Source organism: Euwallacea similis, chromosome 19, assembly GCF_039881205.1.
Source record: "Euwallacea similis isolate ESF13 chromosome 19, ESF131.1, whole genome shotgun sequence".
NCBI lineage: Eukaryota > Metazoa > Arthropoda > Insecta > Coleoptera > Curculionidae > Euwallacea > Euwallacea similis.
The window spans coordinates 1,384,424-1,405,731 of NC_089627.1; the positions used below are offsets into that span (position 1 = coordinate 1,384,424).

The window sequence follows — 21,308 nt, forward strand, 5'->3', positions numbered from 1 at the left end:
AAACCGCAAGAAAAAATAAAAATCAAGTGTTTGAGGATTTTGGCCGCATATATTCGGCATCTTAATTATATGGATTGTTCCATCCAAAACTTCCACACTGTATATTGGGTAAACAATCCCAATAACATTTACAAAAATCTATAATTAATTTAACTTCTACGAGGGAATTGAATTTGATGGTATCTAAGAGGGTGAATAGAAAATAGTGCTTTCTTCCATAACATTTAAAACTTGAATCAGGCTCATGTATATACGAGTAAAAACTTATATAGGAACTTAAATGAAACCTTTTGTGGTGCCAACCGAAACGACGCTCCGACGCGTCGCACACCTGCAATCATTTCTCAGTTCTAGATAAACATTAATAAACAGACGCAGGGCCGCGTTTATCTAGGTTGCTCTTTAAAACATATTTCTATCTCAATATCTTAATACACATTATTGTATGTGTATTATGATTATATGGTATATTCGGTATATGCCAAATTATAAAAAATCAAAAAAATTCCGCTAGGGACAAAAATAAAATTACTGCTTTCACTAAAACGGAAACTATTAATCTAATTATTTCTTAATATAAATACAGGTAAATTTATTTTAATTTTATTTTTGCTTTTAATTGTGTTATTATCATGTGATATTTATTAGAATTGTCGGCTGCCCGCAAACATTGTCGTTTTCGGTACTTGCTTAATAGATAAAACGGCCCTGAACTGAACACGAAATTCTTGTGGGTTCCTTTATTTTTTAAACCAATAAAAATGATTTTTTTACGACGCAATATTATGGGCTCTTCAGAACAATCGGGTTTTTAGATACAATATTTAGTTCTTAAGTGACCATCAGCAAGTTGGCTTCGTTTGTGGTTTCGCTTCTCGGTTCTTTTATCTCAACACTCATTAGTATTTTTTCTTAGTTTTGTCTTTAGTTTCGTTAGTTTGTACCGCATTTTCTTCAAAAAATAATGTCAATGAACCAATTTTACGTATTCGAAAATTCGGTATACCGGAAAAAACTGTTTTCGCCGTTGAAGGAGCGCGGCTTCATTCCAGAGAAAATGTCCCAATTGTACGTCTCCGGGATCCCACCAGAGGCAACTATTCAAGAATTGGCCACGTTTTGTGAGGAACAAGGATCCATATTCGAAGTAAAGTTGATGACCAAACCCGACGGACGATTGAACAGGGGATTCGGATATGTGACGTACATGAATAAAGTCCAGGCCCGACGGGCCATGGAAGTTTTGAAAACCAAGCCCTTCCAGAGAACCTTTTTGTCCTTTCAAATGTCCATAGATAACTGCCGCATTTTCATCTCCGGAATTCCAACTGAAAAGACGAAGGACGAAATATGGCACACCTTTATCAATCGTTACAACGTCACTAATATAGCTGACGTTCTGATCTTTAAAAATTATACTGACCCCGATCAAAGCAGAGGATTCTGCTTTTTGGAGTTTAAAACCCATGAAGAGGCGTCTTACTTCCGAGCAAAATACTGGGATAAGTTGTTTATGTTTGGGAAGAAACTCGTTGTGGATTGGGCACTTCCAGTACTTGAGACGGAAAATTCGCAGATGGAAAATGTAAGTTCAAGGTATTTTTCCACATAAAAGGCAGTATTTAGTTCAAATTGAGTTTGATTTACTAGTTTTTTTTTTAAATTTCTGGTGTTATTAAGTGTTGTTTGCATTATTATCCTGAGACCCAGTGGCAGATCTAGGGATAAGGGTGCCTCAGTGTAAAGAAAATAATTCCTGTCGGTCTTAAGCGTTCAGCCCAGCAGACCCAATATGTCATAGAACCAGGGCCAGCCTTAACAAGTCTGGCACCCTGGTCGAAATTTTGAATTAACTTCCCTCTACCCTCAAGAAAATCCACCAATGAGAAAAGCCTACCGGCCTTCTTATTCTGTCGCCCAACCTCGCTCACCATAAAGCCGGTACTGCATATGACGTCATTGGTTAACAACAATATTTTAGAACCCCACGATTTTTCAAAATTATTTCTCTTCTTTATTCTTCTTTCGATTTTGGTTCTGGTGATTTAAATTAGCTCAAAATTACGTCTGTTACGCCATTGCCTTATATTACAATCAAATAAATGCACAGCGAAAAGAATTAAAATTCTGGAATCTTCTCTTTAATATATCAACATATCAACTTTCCCATTTTGTTCTATTTGTTGTTTCCTATCCTTTCTTATTATTATTGTTTTTGCCTAGCTAGCATGCCACAAAAAAAATCTTTCGCTATAATTCAACTTTGATCACACAAAGCGGCCGCAGTTTGGCGGCATCATAAAAGGGATTTTAATGTGTTTAAAAAAGTGCAGACGTCTGTTTGGATATGACCGCCTAAAGAAGGCCGCCTTTCGGCTTTTTGGCAGACGACCAATCAGAATCTGGATTTTGCGGTAGCTCTTTTTGAATTAATTTTTATCCACACCTCACTTTATCCCGCGATAAACCTTATTCCCTCCATTTCTCCAGACCATGACTATTGCGGTTGGAGTTGAAATTGGGCAATTCGGTGTTCAGTGTTCTTTGGACTTTTGTCTTAGTGGTTTGGTTCTTGTTTTAGTGAGTCGGTGTATTGAATTGTTTTATTGAATCCTGCTTTGTGTGTAAACCACTAATTGAAAAAAAATGTCTAATAAATTTTATACCGAAACGGTACCTTACAAAAAAATTTTGTCCAACTCAATGAAGAGGTGGGGTTTCCTCCCAGAAAAGGAGTCCGAAATTTTCGTGACGGACATCCCCAAATATGCCTCGATCTATGATTTGTCCAAGTTTTTCGAGCAGGTCGGAGAGATTTTCCAGGTAAAACTGATGGTGCGAAGAAACGAAAACATAAACCGTGGTTTTGGGTTCGTGACGTATATGAGCAAAGAATTGGCTAAGAAAGCTATAAATGAACTTCAGCACAAGAAATTTATGAACGGGTACCTGCAATTGCAAATTTCGGTGGACAATTGTCGGATTTTCGTCGGTGGGATACCCGTCAAGAAGACTAAAGATGAAATCTGGCAGGAGTTGAAAAGTTGTTATGGGCTTCACAATATTGTAGATGTGATTACGTATCGAAGTTACTCCAATCCGCTCCACAACAGAGGTTTTGTGTTTTTGGAATTTCGTACCCACGAAGAAGCGTCTTATTTTCGGGCGAAGTTTCATAATAAGTTGTTTTTATTTGGATTGTCCATGTTGGTTGACTGGTCAGTGCCCATTATAGAAGTGGATGCGTCTGCATTGACTGAGGTATTTACTGATGAGGTATTTCTTTGGTTTATTTTTTTATTATGTGCTTGCCGATATGTTTTTGGAGACATACAGTCTCATACATACAGAAACATACAGACAGGGTGTACCGCTAGAAACATTTGATTTTATGAATTTTTGTCATGTCTGCCTCTTGTTTTTTTTTTTTTAATATTTTCTAGGGTTATATAGTTATTTACGCGTACAGGGCTGAAAGAAGTTTACGCTCTTTACCTAATTTACTCTTTTACATGCAACTAGAATAATATTGCTCCTCATTATTTAATTAAAAGCGGTTAAAAAATTACCAGGCGTTATTTTTGCTGTGGCCACGACCGACCGGTGTTACTGTAACATCATTTTTTGAGAAAAAGTGAACAATATGACATAAATGTTAAAAATTATATTATTCATTTACAGGTAAAGATCCTCTTCCTCAGAAATCTAGACGTGGCCCTGCACTCAGACGTATTTGCAAATCAAATTCATCAATTGGTGGAGAATAGAGCGTGCGTGGATAAGATCTACAAATTCAAGGATTACGCCTACATCCATTTGAATACTCGTGTGCAGGCAGAAGCATTATTAAAAAAATTGCAGAGTAAGAATTTTCGTACTATTTTAATTTTATTTGTGATATTTTGAGGTTCAGGAGTTTTTGCATTTTTTTCAGGGCGTATTTAAATCGTCTGAGATGTTTTAATTTTTGAAAGATTACAAATTACAGAATTTTTACAGGAATTTTTCTTCTTCAAGCTTTCAGACTCATAAAATTGTCTCCAAATGCTGTAAAAGATTTTGCTCGGTTTTTTTTTATATTAGCTTTACCGTTTTCCTTTTCAATTAAAATTTATTTGTTTTCAACATTGATTATGTATCAAATATCTACTCTGAATCCTTTGTGTTAGGCAAACATCTTGTATATGTTTCGACCTGTATGTAATTCTCGTTTTCCTCAAAACTATAAACAACCCAGTTATTGAGCAATAGAAAAAAATATGGTTTTTTTTGCTAAATAATCCTAAATTAAATCACACAATCAATTTTTTCAGAAGTGTACGCGAACACCTTGGTGGAAATCCAATTTGCCAAACCTCCCAATAAATTCACGGATAAGACTTTCCGAGACAAAACCTTGTAAGTTACTTTTTGTTATTTAGAAGTCCTTGACTCGTACCTGTTTTGCGTTCATTGCATCGTGTATCACTTTGTACGTATATCGACGATGAATCTTGTTTAGGGCCTATCGCCGTGCTGCCAGCATGCCTAAATCACAACTGGTCACCAGACATTGGACCCCTCTAAGCAACACCAGCCCTTATTCGTTCCATTCAGAAGGTAGATCTTCCTCCGATTCTCCAATGAATTCGGACTTGAACTCGGCCTCACCAATCACCCTTTCACCATTGACGCCATTGGCAAGCCCGAGGAGCCATTACAATTTTTCCCAGACTCGACAACAAATGGCGAAAAACCGGTTGGAGTATTTAACTGCACAAAACCTAATTCTTCGACAACAGCTACAATTGGAGGTCACAGAAAGGGCGATTTTAAACAGCAGGCAAAACGTATCCCCCATGTTCAACATGAATCCTAGATGTGATATGATTACGGGAAATTCTGGACCTGGGCCCTATCTCTTACCTCCAGGATCTTTTACCACGACTCCAGGGACTCTTACCCCTTCGCGACAGGCGTACTATGAGGGAGCTTATACACCACCGGCACCCCCAAATGAGTTGAAGCATGACGTTGAGGTAAGACAATGGTAATATTTATTGTATATATGTGTATTATAATACATTTGTTACGTAATTATGACCAATTTTGACCATCACAAAGCAAACATTTGTGGATATTTTAATACAATAATCATAAGTATGGAAAGTGATACTTATTTTTCTCATTTAGAGCATGGTTACCAGAATGGTAAACCGTTTGCTGGACGAGTAAGCTACTCAAAACGATCACGACTAAACAACGTCAAAAACGGTTATGGACATTGAATATTTTTTACCTACATGTTTCATGAAATCTTATATTATTAATCTTGTTTTGTAAAAATTTAATAGATGTTTGTTCTACACGACGAGGGAAACAATACCTTTATTTTATAGGTCCAATTAGTTTATTTTTATATTTATGTAAACACGTTTGTTTTCTTCGTATAATTCGCCATATATTTTATATTTTACTGCTTAAATAATTCCAGGACTGTTTATCATTCATAAAAAGTGTTCATTGTATTCTACCATATGTAATACACAGATAAGTTGAATAGGCTTTACCATCATTGGAATTTTGTAGCAAAATTCTTACACTATCGTTTCAAAAAATATTTGTTATTATATGTTTATATAATCGTACCAGGTAGATAATTTTTTATCTACTTAGTGAGGCGTCATCTAAGCCTCTCATTTCTTATATTTCGAATAGTTTCCCGATAATACTCCTAAAAGTTCAGTTATAAGCTCGATTTGCATGGGTTAATTTGTTGTTTCAATATATTATTAAAAATCGACATTCTTATCATATAGTATGATCAGGGGTCATAACAATGGTAAAAAAATAGGTACCGGGCAATTACTCGTATTACGGCTATTATTACTTTTTATTTTAATGTTAAGTATATTATTACTGTTTGTTTTTCGTTTCGTCTTTGTTTTTTATTTAAAGACTGATATTTAAGACTGATTAATCTCAACTTTAACTAATAAAAGCATTACACAAGTCATTATTTTTATCTTTATTTTCCCCTTATGCGATTGCGTAAAATTTTTAAAATTGTATCAATAACTCGTAAAAATATCTTATTAGGGGCGCGAAGTTGTATTGAAAAATATTGATTTAAGTGGGATGTGGCGGTCAAAAATTCGATATAGGAGTACATAAAAACTCCAATACAATAGCTAGAAAAAATGCTGCAAGTACGCAAGCAATCATAGGCGCAACTACGTACACCATATAAGCAAAATTTAAAAAAAACTTAGCGATCAACATTATTAAAAAGTATAAAAAGTTTTCTTTTCGGTAGTCACGACTTTGATGAACAACTATTATTCATAATTCATTAATTATTGCATTAGCCCCACATACTATAATAATGATAACTATAGGTGCAAGAATAAAATTATGCTAAAATACAAGTAAAATAATATTAAATAAACTATTAAAAATTAAGAAAATAATTCGAGTAGTTTTTAGACTCGTAGAAATCGGAAAAAGGTTCCGCAACGCATCAGAATACTATGTAGACTACCAAAAATAAAAGCAATTATTCGCATTTTACAATGGGGGTGTTAATATTAGACTTACCCCGTCTGATTGTTCCAAACTAAGCCTGCGCATAGAGTCAGCAGCTTGTTTTACGAGTCTTCTAGCACGAACTGGGACGGATCTGAAAAGTCGTTTTGATACTTTTAGTTAAGACCTAAACTAATCAGAAATAGATTAGTAGTTCCTTTAGGAGTATCACTAATTTGCTGAACCGTAAACGCATAGATATCGTCGACGTGTTGGAAAGTCTTTTGTGTGTTTATTTGAGAAAGTAAGTTAATTACGGTCCTGGAAATCTTTCAAGCTGAGGGCCTCTTTTGCTGACCTATTAGGAATTCTTGCTAATCGAATACTCTATATGTGCATAAATTTGATGAAAACTGATGAGAAATGGAATTAATTGAGGCGCTGTACAGAGCTGAGCAGATAGCACATATTGCAACGCTCTTTTTGGATTTTAGAATTCACCGTGAATGTTCGAATTAGTACGTTTTACACAAATTTAGTAAATTCTTAATTATCCTTGTTTTATTATAACTTGTACTAACATTTAAACTGACGCAAATTATATACGGCTGAAATACTGAAAAACTCAGTGAGCATTTTTTTAATACTCGAATTCACCATTTAATCGTGAAATAGTACATTTTATTCAGAAATAGTAAACTTTTATTGGAAACTTTTTTATGTTCGTGGGCGGAGTCAAATCCATTTCAAGTACAAATTTACAATTCATTCGAAACCATTTAAAATAACCTGCTTGCTTCACATCTCATCAGTTTGCCTTCTAAATATAGATATGGTCGTAACGGAAGCCATAACGAGTCATAATCAAACGGACCCCATGTTTTTCTCGATCTTTCAGACCAGGGGCGTATCTACAGATTATGTTTCAACTATTCAAAAGAGTTTTTTTCATTTATTTCGAAATGTGTATCAATATAAAAATTTTTTTTAGTGCTAATTAAAGGTTTTCTTCTGATAAAAAGCAGTATATTTTATGATGACAAATTCAGGATCTTTACGGGGTTCTACTGTAGAAACTTTGCAATTACCTTGAAAAACAAGTAAAAAAAACCTGTTTACTGACATTTTATGGATTTTCTTAAAATGTTTATACTGCAGACGATTAATGAGCTATAGTTTTGGTCGTCAATTTGTAATATTGATATGAGGAATTGGGTTATAAGTAAACAATAAAATTTTCACTTCAAATTTGAAACCAATTAGATGTAGAACAGAAACTCATCGTCATTTGCTTAAAAGCAAATTTCAAATCATTCTATTCCTTTAGTTCGCCATTTTGCTTAATCAATGTGTATTTGGGATGTCTATGAGGATAATTCCTCTTTATCTTGATAGAGGGCACCCTTTCCCTCAATTATCTGGCCCCATCTACTTTCCTTTGTGATGCATTGACTAACAGGTATGACAGGAAGAGGTAGATTGAGACTTCTCACTCCTGGACAATTTCTGACCAATCAAAGCCATTTCATCCCTTCCTAGTTTCTCCCATCTCAGTTCTTTAATGTGCTTTGTTAACACATTGGTGGTTCATAATAAAATCAACAAATAATAACTTAAAAACAGTAGTAAATTTAAAACGGTGGTTAATGAAATATGACTTAATCTTAGCAACTCCATGCGCAATGTGAATTGTGATGTTCACAGTATCTGATCAACGGTAGTCGAGATTCGGTTTTTCTTAGATCTACACTCGGTATAATAATAACTGAGTATTGATTGTTACTTACAAGCACAAATTTTGAGGTGGAAGCATCGCACGGTATCGGGAGCTGTATTGGCGTGGTCTGGACCATTCCAGTTGAATTTTCGCTCCTTCCAGCATCAATCCTGCATAAGCAATTAGGGCCATTATGAAACTGACCCAATCTTGAAAAAAGCTAGTTATTTACCGGTTAACTTTTCCATAACATATTCGGCAGATGCTCGATTTATGCAATGCACGAAAGCATAAGTCACAATCTTATGAGTACGTGTTATTAGGTTTGGCCCCACCACGGACTTGAAGATGTGATGGATGTCCTCTTGGGTATAATCGTGGGGAAGATTTTTGACGTAGAGGACAGTCACCTGGAATTAGCGTGAGGGTAAAATTTGAATATGTGGAGGGAAATGCTGAAGGGCAACCTGAGCCATTTCTATAGGGTCGACGTCGGGAATAGGGTCGGCCCAATCAACGTACATGATGTGGTTCCAAGCAATCAGGTTTCGGGGGTGGAAACGTTTTCGCGCGGTTGACGCCAACATGTGGTTCTCGAACTCCACAAAGGCAAATCCGCGATTTATTTTACGATCCTGCAACAATGGAAAATTTCAAGATTTAGCGAGAATTTAAAAATTTGAGGAATGTCGTGAGATTAAAACATACAGGGTGTCCAGATTATAAGTGCTGATTAAAAAAAAATTGTTAGATGAAGCACCAAATATTCGACAAATTTGTTTAAAGAAAAACTATAATTTTATTAAAATGACGAAGCTGAGAAGTAAATTTGATTCATATACAACAGGGTCACCCTGTAGATGCTGTATCTTTTAGGAGACCTTAAAATATCAGTTTTTTGTTAACATAAAAGCCGATCTTAAATTTTGCCTTTTCGGGCATGGTCAGACAGTCAGACTTGTTCCTTGGGGATTTACGGACAACATCTCCCATGTACTTATACAATTTCAATAAGCCCCATGCTCACCTGCCATGTTGAATACAAAATGACATTAGTCACCCCCTTAACGCAGCTTCGAAAAAGCGTTAGAATGTCGTTGTATGATTTGGTCCTCGGGACGTTGCCAACGAATAGTCTGCGATTGTCCACGCTCTTGCAGATGGCCAGTCTGACGGACTTCTGGATTTCGTATCTGTTGAACTTGGCAATGGCTTGATTTGCGTGGAAGGTGTTGAAATAGGTGGCGAAACCGTACCCTGAAACACGATTTTTTTTTAAAATTCTATCTAGAAGTAAATTAAAAATATAATAAAGACATGAATACGTCGATAGAGATTATTATTGAGGTTCCTGTGACAAGGAATTAATAAGTGGTAACAAATTTGATAAGTGGAAATGTTTGTTAAAATGTGCGCATGTCAGTCAGTTATTTAGTAGAGTACTACAAAGTCGATAACTTAGTATTAAGCAAGCAAATCCGTTCACTTACCTCGGTTCCTCTGGTTGAAATCCAACATCAACCTGAACTTGTACAACTTGCCTACCGACTGGAAAAGAGGAACCAATTGGTCTTCGTATAAATGTCTCGGAATATTCCCGATAAAAATCTCGCAGCCTCTAGGAGGTGGTGAAACATCTGAAAGCTTACAAGATGGCGCTGGATTAAACACGAAGATTCGTTGGCCATTTTGTGATTCGATTTTGTATCCCTCATTCTCGTCAAGCAATTCCTGTAATCGGTTGTTCAAACCAGTTCCTTGTAGGCTCCGGTCCTTGCACGGTGATTTGTTTTCGAATTCCCAGTTGAATTTTACCTCACCCGAGCACATTTTTGTGCAATAATACAAGTAAAAGTTTCACGAAGCAAAAGGTCACTTGTTTGCGGTTAGAAAAATTAATTTCAAATGAGGAGATTAAAAGAAACGAGCCAGTCGCTGATATAGGCGGGAGTAGGGCTGCAAGGAAGAAAGAAGGTAATAGACACCTCTATCTCCATCAGGTGTGGCCGTCCTTGGGTGAGTTATAAATTCTATTCGCTGCAGAAGTGTCCGAAGGAAAGAGCGGGATTTGTTGCTATTGGAGGTAAATGTATAACGGTTTTAAGTAGGGTTTTATGTTTAACGATTTAACGTAACGACTCGCTTCTGTTTGTCTAATGAGATCCATTTAATAAATCAACAGCAAATAATATAGGGTTAGTCATCGGAGAGGTACCTCCCTCTCCTTTAGGTCGTAAACAAACAGAAAAATACTGAGGAAGGTTCCTATAAAAATGTTGTGGCTGCCGCCAAGCTAATTTTTAATGGCAACTTTAATTGTACACGGTGGCTCAAAATAGAGATAGGCAGGACAAGTCCATTGTTTTTTAATCGAATGGGCTACTTTATAAGTCAATTCATGTGGATCTGGACCTGCTTATTGTGCTCGTGTTGAATATACCATGCATCATTGGCGTATCACAAAGTTTTAATATAGCTTTAAACAGGAAAACCCGAAAAAAGATTTAAATATAATATTTCACTTTAAAAATCTGTACACTGTGTCAAAAAAATATTCGAACGTTATTTAGTTTTTGAAATAAAATACTTTATTGTTCCTATACATCGTAAAAAAACAAACGAGCTATATTACATAAAAGGACATTCATTTCCATTAAATGAGACTAAAATAATTTTTCAAATAATTAGATGCGACCAATTTAAATTATAATGTTTCTGTGCAGATGAAATTTAACGCAAAAAAGTATTAAAACAAAGTAAAAGTAAATAGATTTTTAATATTTGGTGGGGCTCCCTTTTACATCAATTACTGCTTGTAGACGACGTGGTATCGACTGAACTAAATTTTGCATTATTTAGGCATCAATAGAATTCTAGGACTCCAAAATATATTTGGTTAAACTCTACTTAAAAGTGATGGGGCAAGTTCTTAGTCTTTTTTCAACTTTGTCCCACAAATGTTTGACAGGTTTCATGTCTAGGTTTTGTGGTGGAGTTGGTAATAAGTGAGGATTATTGCAAATCAATAAAGTTTTTGCTACATGGGCTGTATGCTCTGGATCATTGTCCTATTGAAACGAATAATTTTCTGGAAATCTAATTTTCTTACATTTTCTTTAAGTTTTGTATTTTTTTTTATTTGTAAATATTCCATTTTATCCATTTTTTCGTCTACGAAGAAAATATTTCGAACCCCGCTTGCTGTCACGCAATCTCATACCATCACTGAGCCACTCTCATATTTAACAGTTGCACGTAAGTTTCTTGGATCCAGTTCGGTATTCTTTTTCCTCCACGCTTTTTAATGTCCATCACTACCAAAAACATCGTACTTACTTCCACTAGAGAAAAGTATTTGATTCCAAATTGTATTATCTTTAGGTATGTACTGTTTTGCAAAATTTAGACACTTTTTTTGTTTTTTTTTAGCTGATATAAGGCTTCTTTCTAGGAACTCGTCCATGTATGTCTTACTTCTTAACAAAACATTACACAATTCAGGATGTACTTCTTTTCTAAATTGAGTTAAGACGTATCCCACTAAGTTTGATACAGAAATAAAAGGATTTTTTATATTTTCACTTAAAACAACCGTCTCTTCACGTTTTGTAAATTTTTCGGTCTTCCTTATCGATGTTTATTGATGATATTTCCCTGTGTCTTATTTGTTTTTAATATGTACGAGACAGTTGTTTTACTTCTGTTTAACAAACCAACATTTTTGCATATTTTTTCCTTCGTTGTCCACTTTAGTATTAATTTTCTTTCACGAACTGTTGTTTCATTTCTTTTCTTTGCCAATTTTATAAACAACAATCTATGGTGCTAAACGATATTCATCTTTTAACTTTAAACGTTAAGTTACAGATGTTCGTATATTTCGATCAAAATATTATTCACAGTTCATATAATTTTTTTCTTTTTAGGGTTCAAATACTTTTGTCGGTCAAAATAAATAATAACTTAAATGTCTTACAAACAAGATGGCATTTGTTATAATTTTTTGGTGTTTATTTATTTATATAGATTTTATTCTCGATAGAATAATTTAATTTACCATACGTGAAGTAAATGGCAATATTATATTAATTTATGTTTTGGTCTAAATCTTTCGTGACTTACTGTACATCAACTTGTGTGCGTTTTTTAAATCGTGGTAACTTTGGCGAGGTCTTTGAATTCTTGCCTTGTTAATAGCGATATCATAAATATTATATGTTATAAAGGGGCTGTGTCGTGGGTTGTCATTTGAAGAGCAAGTTTTCAATATTTTAAGACATTTAAACTAAACAGATCATTAAGGTTTACATGGTTGCAATATATTCATTTAGTGTATCCATATCGCGTTATAATATATTACTTTAAAACTAAGTAAAAAAACTGATATTACAAATATATGACTCCTTATTTTTTGTGAATTTATACAGGGTCCACCTTTGGAGGCTAACACCATCCGTATGTGGAAAATTACAAGTATAATGTATTTTTGAAGTTTGTTCTTTTGTTTTATGGAGAAAACCCGACATTTAAAAAATATTTTCAACCTGATACGACTTCCGTTTAAACCGAAAACTGACCCTTCATTTTTTTAAATGGAGCATGGTAATTTTTCCAATGAAAATGGATTTGTTGTCCAAAAAAAAACATAAGCGTCATCATACAACAAAGTACCGATTCTTGACTGTTTTCGATTTATTTTGATTTTTACGTTTTCGATACTTATAGAGGTTTCCTAAAACCCAATTAGCTACAAAACTATTTGACATAAATTGATGAAATAAATTTTAATTTGCTGGAAAATTAATACATTTTTATCAACAATTAAAAGATTAATAAAAATACTTCAAAAAGTCTTTGAAAAAGAACACTGAAATTTAAAATTTTAAAATTAAAAAAAGTTATATTTTTCAAGTATCACCGTATAATTATTTATGCACCATTAGATTGGTAATAAAAAAATGAATAAATGCGATATACATTATAAGTATCAAAAATTAATATTTTTTGAATAAATCGAAAAAAACTATAAACTACTTTATTCTGCGTAGGTAATAGATACATCATCGCACTTGTAATTTTTATCTTTGGGGTCGAATTAAAAATATTATTTATGCTACACCATTAACAACCAAGGAAGATTGTATCGCAAGGAGTTCATGGACAGGTGTGATGATGTATCTATTACCTTCGCAAAATAAAGTACATAGTTTATAGTTTTCTTCGATTTACCCAAAAAGTATTAATTTTTGATACTTATAATATATATCGTATTCGTTCATTTTTTTTTACCAATCTAAAGGTGCAAAAATAATTATAAGGTGCTATTTGAAAAAAATGACTTTTTTGAATTCAGAAATTTTTAATTTTAATGTTCTTTTTCAAAGAGTTATTGAAATGTTTTTCTTAATCTTTTAATTGTTAATAAAAATGTGTTAATTTTTCAGCAAATTAAAATTTATTTAATCAATTTATGTCAAATAGTTTTGTAGATGATTAGGTTTTAGGACACCTCTACAAGTGTCGAAAAAGTCGTAAAAATCAAAAACAGTCGAGAATCGGTACTTTGTCGTATTATGACACTTATGTTTATTTTCGATAACAAATTCATTTCTATTGGAAAAATTGCCATGTTCCATTTAAAAAAATGAAGTAAGGGTCAGTTTTCGGTGTAAGCGGAAGCCGTATTAGGTTGAAAATATTTTTAAAATGTCGGGTTTTCTCCATAAAACAAAAGTGCAAACTTCAAAAATACATTAAACTTGTAATTTTCCATATACAGGGTTATTCACCCAACCCGATCATTAGAAGTTTACTAGGATCTAAAAGTGATACAAATTTGAAAATTTGGAGTTCAGTTAAGTTCGACATATACTATTTTTTTAAAATGCTACTAACAGCTACCGAAAAACAAAAACGTACAACGCAAGTAATATCTGTCATTATTTCTTTTCCATGGCTAACTACGCGAAGAATAAAAATTTACCAGAATGAATATGTACTATTAGTTTCACATAAACTTAATTATCTCGAAAATGGTTTGAAATAGGTATAGGTAACCCTAATACAGTTCGATAGAGAATTACATTTTTTACTTGATACTGCTTAAAGTTATAGGGTGTCCCATTAAAAAAAAAAACGACTTTTGCAACTTCAAAAATGTAAATGTCAGGAGCTGAATTTTGGACACCCTGTATAATACTAAGCCATGTAAATAGTGAAAGAGTGAACCTAAGACTATGTATTGACATTCTGAAAAATATGGATATTATGTCTTTAATAACTACAGAAATATGCAATTTTAAAATTGATCATTACAGAGGCATGTTTTTAATTCAAGGTCAAATATCTCAAAAACGGTAAGAACTAAGTATAGAACATTATACAGAAAATGTACCTAAAATATTATGTAGAATCTAAAAATAAAATAATATACTGAGGGTTCCATTTGAAATAAGCAAGTTACAGCTATTTCCGATTAAACCGGAAGTGACAGCAAGTTGAAAATATTTTTAAAAAATAGTATATGTCGAACTTAACTTAACTCCAAATTTTCAAATTCGTATCACTTTTAGATCCTAGTAAACTTCTAATGAACGGGTTGGGTGAATAACCCTGTATAGATTGTGTCAGCTCCGAAAGACTGACCTGGTATAAATCTTACAATAATGTCGGATATAGTGGAACGCGCTGTTGCCTTTCTCAGCTGCATGGCTTGTGATGTAGTCGCGCAGTATGTTCCTTGCTTGTCGCTCAACTTTCATGTGTCAGAGGGCCGAGAATGGCCCTTTAATATGAGTTACACAACAAATTTACTCACTTTTATCAATAATTTAGTAATTTAACCGACATAAACAATACTGAGAATGAGTACCGCGATCCTAATTAGTCTCAGGACAGTGAAACCTCGAGTTGGTCTAGTGGCGGTGTCGTGCAACCCTGTACGAAACCATTCCACTGAAGACGTCGATTACACTAATTTGTCTCTGTATAAAAGGGGCACAGGGGGTCGCTCTAGTTTCAACGGCATCGTAGCCACAGTGTTCGGGTGCACCGGTTTTGTAGGTCGCTATGTTTGTAACAGACTGGGCAAGATTGGAACTCAACTTATTCTGCCATACCGAGGGGACAGTTATGAGCCTATGCGTTTGAAAGTTGTAGGCGACTTGGGTCAAGTGTACTTTCACCAGTATAACTTAAACGACGAAGATTCCATAAGAAAGGCCCTGAAGTATTCAAATGTGGTGATAAATCTTGTGGGACGAGAGTGGGAGACTAGGAATTATTCTTACACTGATGTTCATGAGCATGGGGCTAGGAGATTGGCCAGACTGGCAAAAGAAGCAGGAGTGAAAAGATTTATTCATTTTTCTGCCCTAAATGCTTCAGAAGATCCAAAGGGAGTTATTCTTAAGAATGGATCAAGATTTCTAAAGAGCAAAGCTTTAGGTAAGTTCTGTGGAAGGAGGTGGAGACAACTGAGTCTATTCCAAAACTCAAATTATATGTTTAAATAAATACACATATACACAATATTTAGTAGAAGGCAATAAGAGTATGCCTTTTGTAAAAGGTTATTTTATGTATTTCCTGTCATATTATATTATAAAATCCCACTCCTTACATAAAACTGCATTTCCTAACTGATTACATAAATACTTATTATTTTCATAGGTGAAATTGCTGTTAGAGAAGAATTCCCTGAAGCAACAATCTTCAGACCAGCAGATATATATGGTCAAGAAGACAGATTCCTACGTTATTATCTCCACAATTGGAGGCGTACAGTTCATAGCATGCCATTGTGGTATAAAGGCGAGAAGACCATTAAACAAATAGTACATGTGAGTGATGTGGCTGCAGGAGTAGTTGCTGCCATCAAAGACCCAGATACTGCTGGGCAAATCTATCAAGCAGTAGGCCCAAAACGGTACTTGCTTTCTGATTTGGTCGACTATATCTATCAAGTGACTCAACGAGACAATGGAGATTGGGGATATAGTCGGTATGACATGAGATGGGATCCCTTCTTCCAGTTGAAGGTCACTTTAACTGAGAAGCTCTCCTACAGTTGGCCTCTTGGGCATTTACATTGGGAAAAGTTAGAAAATGATCATGTTACTGATGAAGTTAATGCGGAGCTACCGACTTTGGAGGATTTGGGAGTCAACTTAACGGGCATTGAGCAGTTCCAATGGGAATTGAGACCCTGGATTCATGCGCAATATTACTGGCGTGATGCCGACGAAGCGATGACGGTACCACCTCTTCCCAAACCTGTGGCTTAAGTATTTTTCTAAATGGTTTCGATAGATGCCAGCAGCGGTTAATTTAATTGATTGTTTCTTGTTGTGAAATATAACATATGATGATATAAAAGAACATCATCTTTATTTGTTATGTTGTTTTTTCTGTTATCTAAGGCACAATTAAAAAGATTTGCTCGCGTTTGTGCGTTTAGTGAGGTTGATAAAAAGATAAATCGTTCATCAAAATAGATGGAATAGCAAATTTTTCAGTTAAGGGAACTTCTAATATATTGACCAGACAAAAATCGATTGATTGGTTATCTAAAGGGGTTTGAATTTAATCCAATTTGAGTTTCGATTCACATCTTTACGTGTAGTATTTTGATTTATGTACACTGTGAGATAGCTCATATCCCAATTAGATCAATCATAAAATGCATATTACTAGGAGAATGTTATTCACCTTTGCATCAAGAAAGTTTTATACAGATTATTGTTCAGATAACATGAGTTTTAATGAGTTTTTTTAGTCATAGAACGACCCAACAAGTCATTGTGGAGGTGGATTCACTTTTTTAATGTTTTGTACCTCTAATTGCGTGCAATATGTCGATATCTATTCAATATTTCGTAGGTATTGTATTTTGAAGTGTTTCATAAAACGGGTACATATATTATCGTAATTCTTTTGAAGCAAATATTTCGTAATTCGTATCCCAGTTATTACTGTGTTGTCGGTCTTTCATGGCATTGTCCTTTTTCACACGTGTTTTGAACATATTTCACTTTTTCGACTTCCATCTGAGTTTTTATTAATGCATAAACTCCCTTTCCCGTAGCTAGTTTGGTTCAGAGGCTTTACTTAATTTTGGACAGAGAGATCTATATAAAGGGTAGTTCATCATCCATAATGCAGAAACAGAGATGACAGAAATGGTAAGTCAGAGTGCCCAGTCCACCTATAAGAGCGTGTCAGAGGACACAGGTGTCCGCTTTGGCGCCCGTAATTAAAACATGAATTTATAGTCGCATCATGCCATCACAGCGGAAACATATTTTATGCTTTACCGCCTGCATTTGCGAAGCAATAGGAGTAGTTGTTAGGTAAATAACTATTCCATATCACAGGGGTCATGTAATACTTGACTTTGATAGAATTCTCCGAGATTTGTATTGTCTCCAAAGCGCATGAACCATCAAGTATTTCTGCCTCTTTGTATCGCTTGCGCTGTCTTGAATAAACGATGTATAAAAGCATTGTTGCCTTTTTTCGGAATGGACAGGATATTCCGAAAAAAAATGCCTTTATGAAGAATGGTTTTGTAGACCTGATCATAAAACCTAGGACAACCTGTGTATATTCAAAACTCTAGGGAACAAGGCCAAAAAGTTTTAAGCTTAATCCATTTCGATTCACCCAAAATGGCTTAGGGAAGACTGCTGCTGGAGTGGTTAAAGTTCTAGAAACTCAGGACACTATATAGACTTTATAGACATTAATAGCATATATCCCTTATGAGCAGTATTCTTTTATTTAGTTCTCAAGAAATGAATACTGTTTGTGGAATGAGGGACCCTAAGGGCTTTGATCGATCCAGAATCTGACTTTCATCTTAAAAAGCGTAGTTATGTCCATCTTCTAGACATCAAGGAGGGAATTTATCCAGCCTTCAATGCTTTGAAACTTGATGAAACAGTAAAAGGCTTTGGAAAGAAGAGGGATAAAACCTGGATCGATTTCAGATGCTTTATATCTTAAAAAGCATCATAATTTAGGATATTGCTACTTTCAGAAAACACAATTTCGTAAACATGTGGCTTGATAAAAGCACAATACCCTGAATTTGGTTTTCGATTTTTCGAAAAACAGTTTGAAGAAAATGGAAAGAAATGGAAAAAGAATTTAGAAAAAATGCAAAAGTGTTTTGTTCGGTTCTAGAAAGTAATTTCCGTCTTACATGTAAGATGGAATGTGGGTTTTGATTTCAATTACTGACCACCTCTTTTCCAGAACTCATGAGAAGAAAGCGCACAAAGAGTTAAAGCTTCATGATTGATGGTTGATAATTGAATTGCTCCGAATAAAATTTGCGAAGGAATTAACGATCTAGCAGGTTCTTTGGCTTATAGAGGAGAGAAGCTCTATCACAGGAAAGAACCTCTATTCCTTCCATTACCATACAATATTATATAATCACTAGAGAAGGTTCTTAAATAGAAAAAACTTTACAGAGTTCTCTAAGCAAACTATAGCCAACTGCCAATAGCAAAATTGTAATAGTAATTTATAAGGACATATATTTGTTAGAGTATTACGATACTTAGCCGTGAAATATGGGGCCGCGGGGACATTGGAGCACGTGATAAATGGAGTGAACGTGTGTAAAGCTCCACTGCTTTACGAATAGAAATTATTGGTTTGATAAGAATCCTACCGGCGAGCTTTTTGCGCCATTTGCCCCGGATTTAAAGTTACTATCGAGGGAAAATTTAATGGGACACGTGTATGAAATTTTAATAACTACCTACCTACATGCACCCTGTTCCGGGGGGTAACGTAATTTCTGAAGTAAATAGAAAAATATATCCGAAACTCACACCTACCTACAGTTTCAGCAGAGCTTTTTTAGTCACCGTCTCAAAAATCAATTTGCTTAGGTCAGCTGGTGCGAAATTGGTTCAATTAGGGCACAGACGTGTTCCAGCTTGGCATGAAATATGTTCAAGTGCAGCCCAGGGGCGGGCGTATAAAGGATGTTCACTGAAGCTGGCATTTTCCGATTTTGTCAAGCGCTTATAGCACCGAATTTCGTATGTTCGAAAAGCTCGCAAGTGATATCAATCCTTAGAAGCTTTGCTGCCAACCCTCCAAGGTATTGTAGGAGAATGTTTGAATGCGTTCCGCCACTGGGTTAGAGTTTTAGGGAATTACATTTAGAGCTTAAAGCCTGTATGACAATTCAGTGTATTTCTCCAGAGTGGCCCGAGTGGCTAGAGCCTTGAACAAATCTCATATATTTTCAAGTCAAATATATGTGGGTGCAGCATTAAGACACATATTTCATTTGCTATGGAAATGGAAGTTTAAAGTATTGTCGATGTGGCCAGTCGCAGTTGATTAAATCGCCGAGGCAAACCCAAAACGAAGGTTCCTGATTAAAATGCAGGATTTCAAATTTCCCCTATTGTGGGTTTGATTTCTGAATTTGCCGTAATACTTTGGGAAAACGAGCGTTGTTTAAAGACCCTCTAAAACCCTGGAAAATTATTTAAAGCTGTGCCCGGATATTCAAACGAAAACACTTTTGGAAAATGAAAAGAACTGCCATAATATCATTCCTCCGCTTTGACGTCCCTTTCCATGCGACAAAGATGTTTTGTTTTGAGCAATTTTCCTGGTTTTCTTTGTGCTCATTTTCGTTAATCCCAATTCCTGGCCATGTAACAACATTATTGTTGCTTGTTTGAATGTATTCTTGCCAAAAGATTAATTTCGCCCAGAGGCAGATCCTCAGCACATGTAGTTTCAATTTCCAATTTCCACATATACCTTCGTGTTTGAATGTGTGCCATCTCTCAAAGACATCCTTTCTGAGGAATTCGAAAGTTTGCATTCTGCAGACATTCAATATACATATGGATTTTATAGGAGTGGAGTATCCGGGTTCATATTTTATGAAAAACTTCCCCCGGAGCTTTGTTTATGTCTAGAAGGAGAGCCCGGAGCCTTCGCCTCTGTCTTTTATTACGTGAGAATTGTCCGGTGGCAGGGAATTTTAGATGCCGCTGATCTCATTTCTTTACGTTGTTTGTTTTGTTCGGTAAGTAGTGCAAATAACATAAATTCGGAAAATTCATCTCCATGGCGTATACACAGCAGACCGGCATCCAGCAGCAGGAAATCGTACATTTAGCCTGCAGGTTTAGCGGACGGGGGTCGAATAGCAAATAAAACCCAATTTGGGGCTTAGCCCCGGTAACGGCAGCAGTGGCATCTAAGCCGATTATACTAAATATTAGATACAATTTGTTGGGGATTAGGCTCGAGCGGCATTAAAACCGACACTAACCTAGACCGGTCTTCAATTTGTCTCTGATCCGGCTAATAATCACTTTGCTATGGCCACGATCCCGGAACGGAATGATCCATTAAGGGGCGTTATTCTATATTAATATCGCTCTCAATCTCTCTCCATTTCTTTAATTAAAATTCTTGAGTCGTTATCTGTAGGTACTAAGAATTCCATTGCAAAACGACTTGCACGGTGTTCTATATGAAGGAAACTACGAAATCAACCATAATTTTTCAACAAATTTTATATTTCACGGAAGGACGCTTAACCTTTTGAATCCGGATTTATTAAAGAAAAAAATCATATTATCAGAAAATATTAGTTTTTGCGGGATAGAAGAAGGTCTTTATTAAGGTCTGCGTCTTATGAAGTCCAACTCAACGTGGTTTATGTATTAATTATATTTGTTGTTCAGGGAATAGACTCCCCCTCTGGGAGGCTTAGGTAGTACGATTGGTCTTGTAAAGTTTGCTTGCTCTGTCTTGTTATTGCTCGTTTTTATCGATATTGTTTAGCACCTAAATCATCAGTTTTTCAAATAAACCTTACGTAGAGTTGGAAGGGTTGTTTTTGAACAAAGCAGTGTCCCTGAGACTGCGAACTTACGGTGGTCCGAACGTGATTGTCCAGTCCATAATTGCTTTGGTGGCCATTTTGTACAATCCTGGATTACGGTATTGCTCGCAAAATGCATACATCAACTTTGGTAATTCAAGCCAGAATCACATTATTTCGGTCTTACGAGAGGGATATATACGTTTTAGCCCT

At 35.2% G+C, this 21,308-nt stretch overlaps 4 protein-coding genes across 4 annotated transcripts in view; 3 read left to right on the forward strand and 1 right to left on the reverse strand.

The window, feature by feature from the left end:
- ox (ubiquinol-cytochrome C reductase complex subunit oxen) overlaps positions 1-21,308 on the forward strand; it is a 73,286-nt gene that overhangs the window by 49,728 nt on the left and 2,250 nt on the right. The window lies entirely within an intron of this gene.
- Positions 971-5,214, forward strand: LOC136415276 (APOBEC1 complementation factor-like). The gene is made up of 5 exons (XM_066399795.1): positions 971-1,585; positions 3,682-3,862; positions 4,314-4,398; positions 4,502-5,018; positions 5,173-5,214. Exons 1-5 carry the CDS (start codon positions 971-973, stop codon positions 5,212-5,214), a joined length of 1,440 nt encoding a protein of 479 aa, XP_066255892.1.
- On the reverse strand, positions 6,198-10,435 carry LOC136415235 (APOBEC1 complementation factor-like). Its single transcript, XM_066399725.1, has 7 exons — positions 9,712-10,435; positions 9,249-9,478; positions 8,689-8,856; positions 8,454-8,631; positions 8,292-8,391; positions 6,577-6,658; positions 6,198-6,516 (listed from the first exon to the last, which is right to left on the reverse strand). Exons 1-7 carry the CDS (start codon positions 10,049-10,051, stop codon positions 6,508-6,510), a joined length of 1,107 nt encoding a protein of 368 aa, XP_066255822.1. The 5' UTR covers positions 10,052-10,435; the 3' UTR covers positions 6,198-6,507.
- ND-39 (NADH:ubiquinone oxidoreductase subunit 39) lies at positions 14,986-16,596 on the forward strand. Its single transcript, XM_066399538.1, has 2 exons — positions 14,986-15,667; positions 15,893-16,596. Exons 1-2 carry the CDS (start codon positions 15,085-15,087, stop codon positions 16,504-16,506), a joined length of 1,197 nt encoding a protein of 398 aa, XP_066255635.1. The 5' UTR covers positions 14,986-15,084; the 3' UTR covers positions 16,507-16,596.

Excerpts from the sequence above, each read along its gene's own strand:
- LOC136415276 (XM_066399795.1), top strand. The coding sequence starts at position 971 with ATGAACCAATTTTACGTATTCGAAAATTCGGTATACCGGAAAAAACTG. Across the intron at positions 1,586-3,681 it reads AAAATTCGCAGATGGAAAAT|GTAAAGATCCTCTTCCTCAG; the intron begins GTAAGTTCAAGG and ends ATTCATTTACAG. Across the intron at positions 5,019-5,172 it reads AGTTGAAGCATGACGTTGAG|AGCATGGTTACCAGAATGGT; the intron begins GTAAGACAATGG and ends TTTCTCATTTAG.
- LOC136415235 (XM_066399725.1), bottom strand. The coding sequence starts at position 10,051 with ATGTGCTCGGGTGAGGTAAAATTCAACTGGGAATTCGAAAACAAATCA. Across the intron at positions 8,392-8,453 it reads TGTTATGGAAAAGTTAACCG|GATTGATGCTGGAAGGAGCG; the intron begins GTAAATAACTAG and ends TTGCTTATGCAG. Across the intron at positions 6,659-8,291 it reads CCACCTCAAAATTTGTGCTT|ATCCGTCCCAGTTCGTGCTA; the intron begins GTAAGTAACAAT and ends ACGACTTTTCAG.
- ND-39 (XM_066399538.1), top strand. The coding sequence starts at position 15,085 with ATGAGTACCGCGATCCTAATTAGTCTCAGGACAGTGAAACCTCGAGTT. Across the intron at positions 15,668-15,892 it reads TCTAAAGAGCAAAGCTTTAG|GTGAAATTGCTGTTAGAGAA; the intron begins GTAAGTTCTGTG and ends TTATTTTCATAG.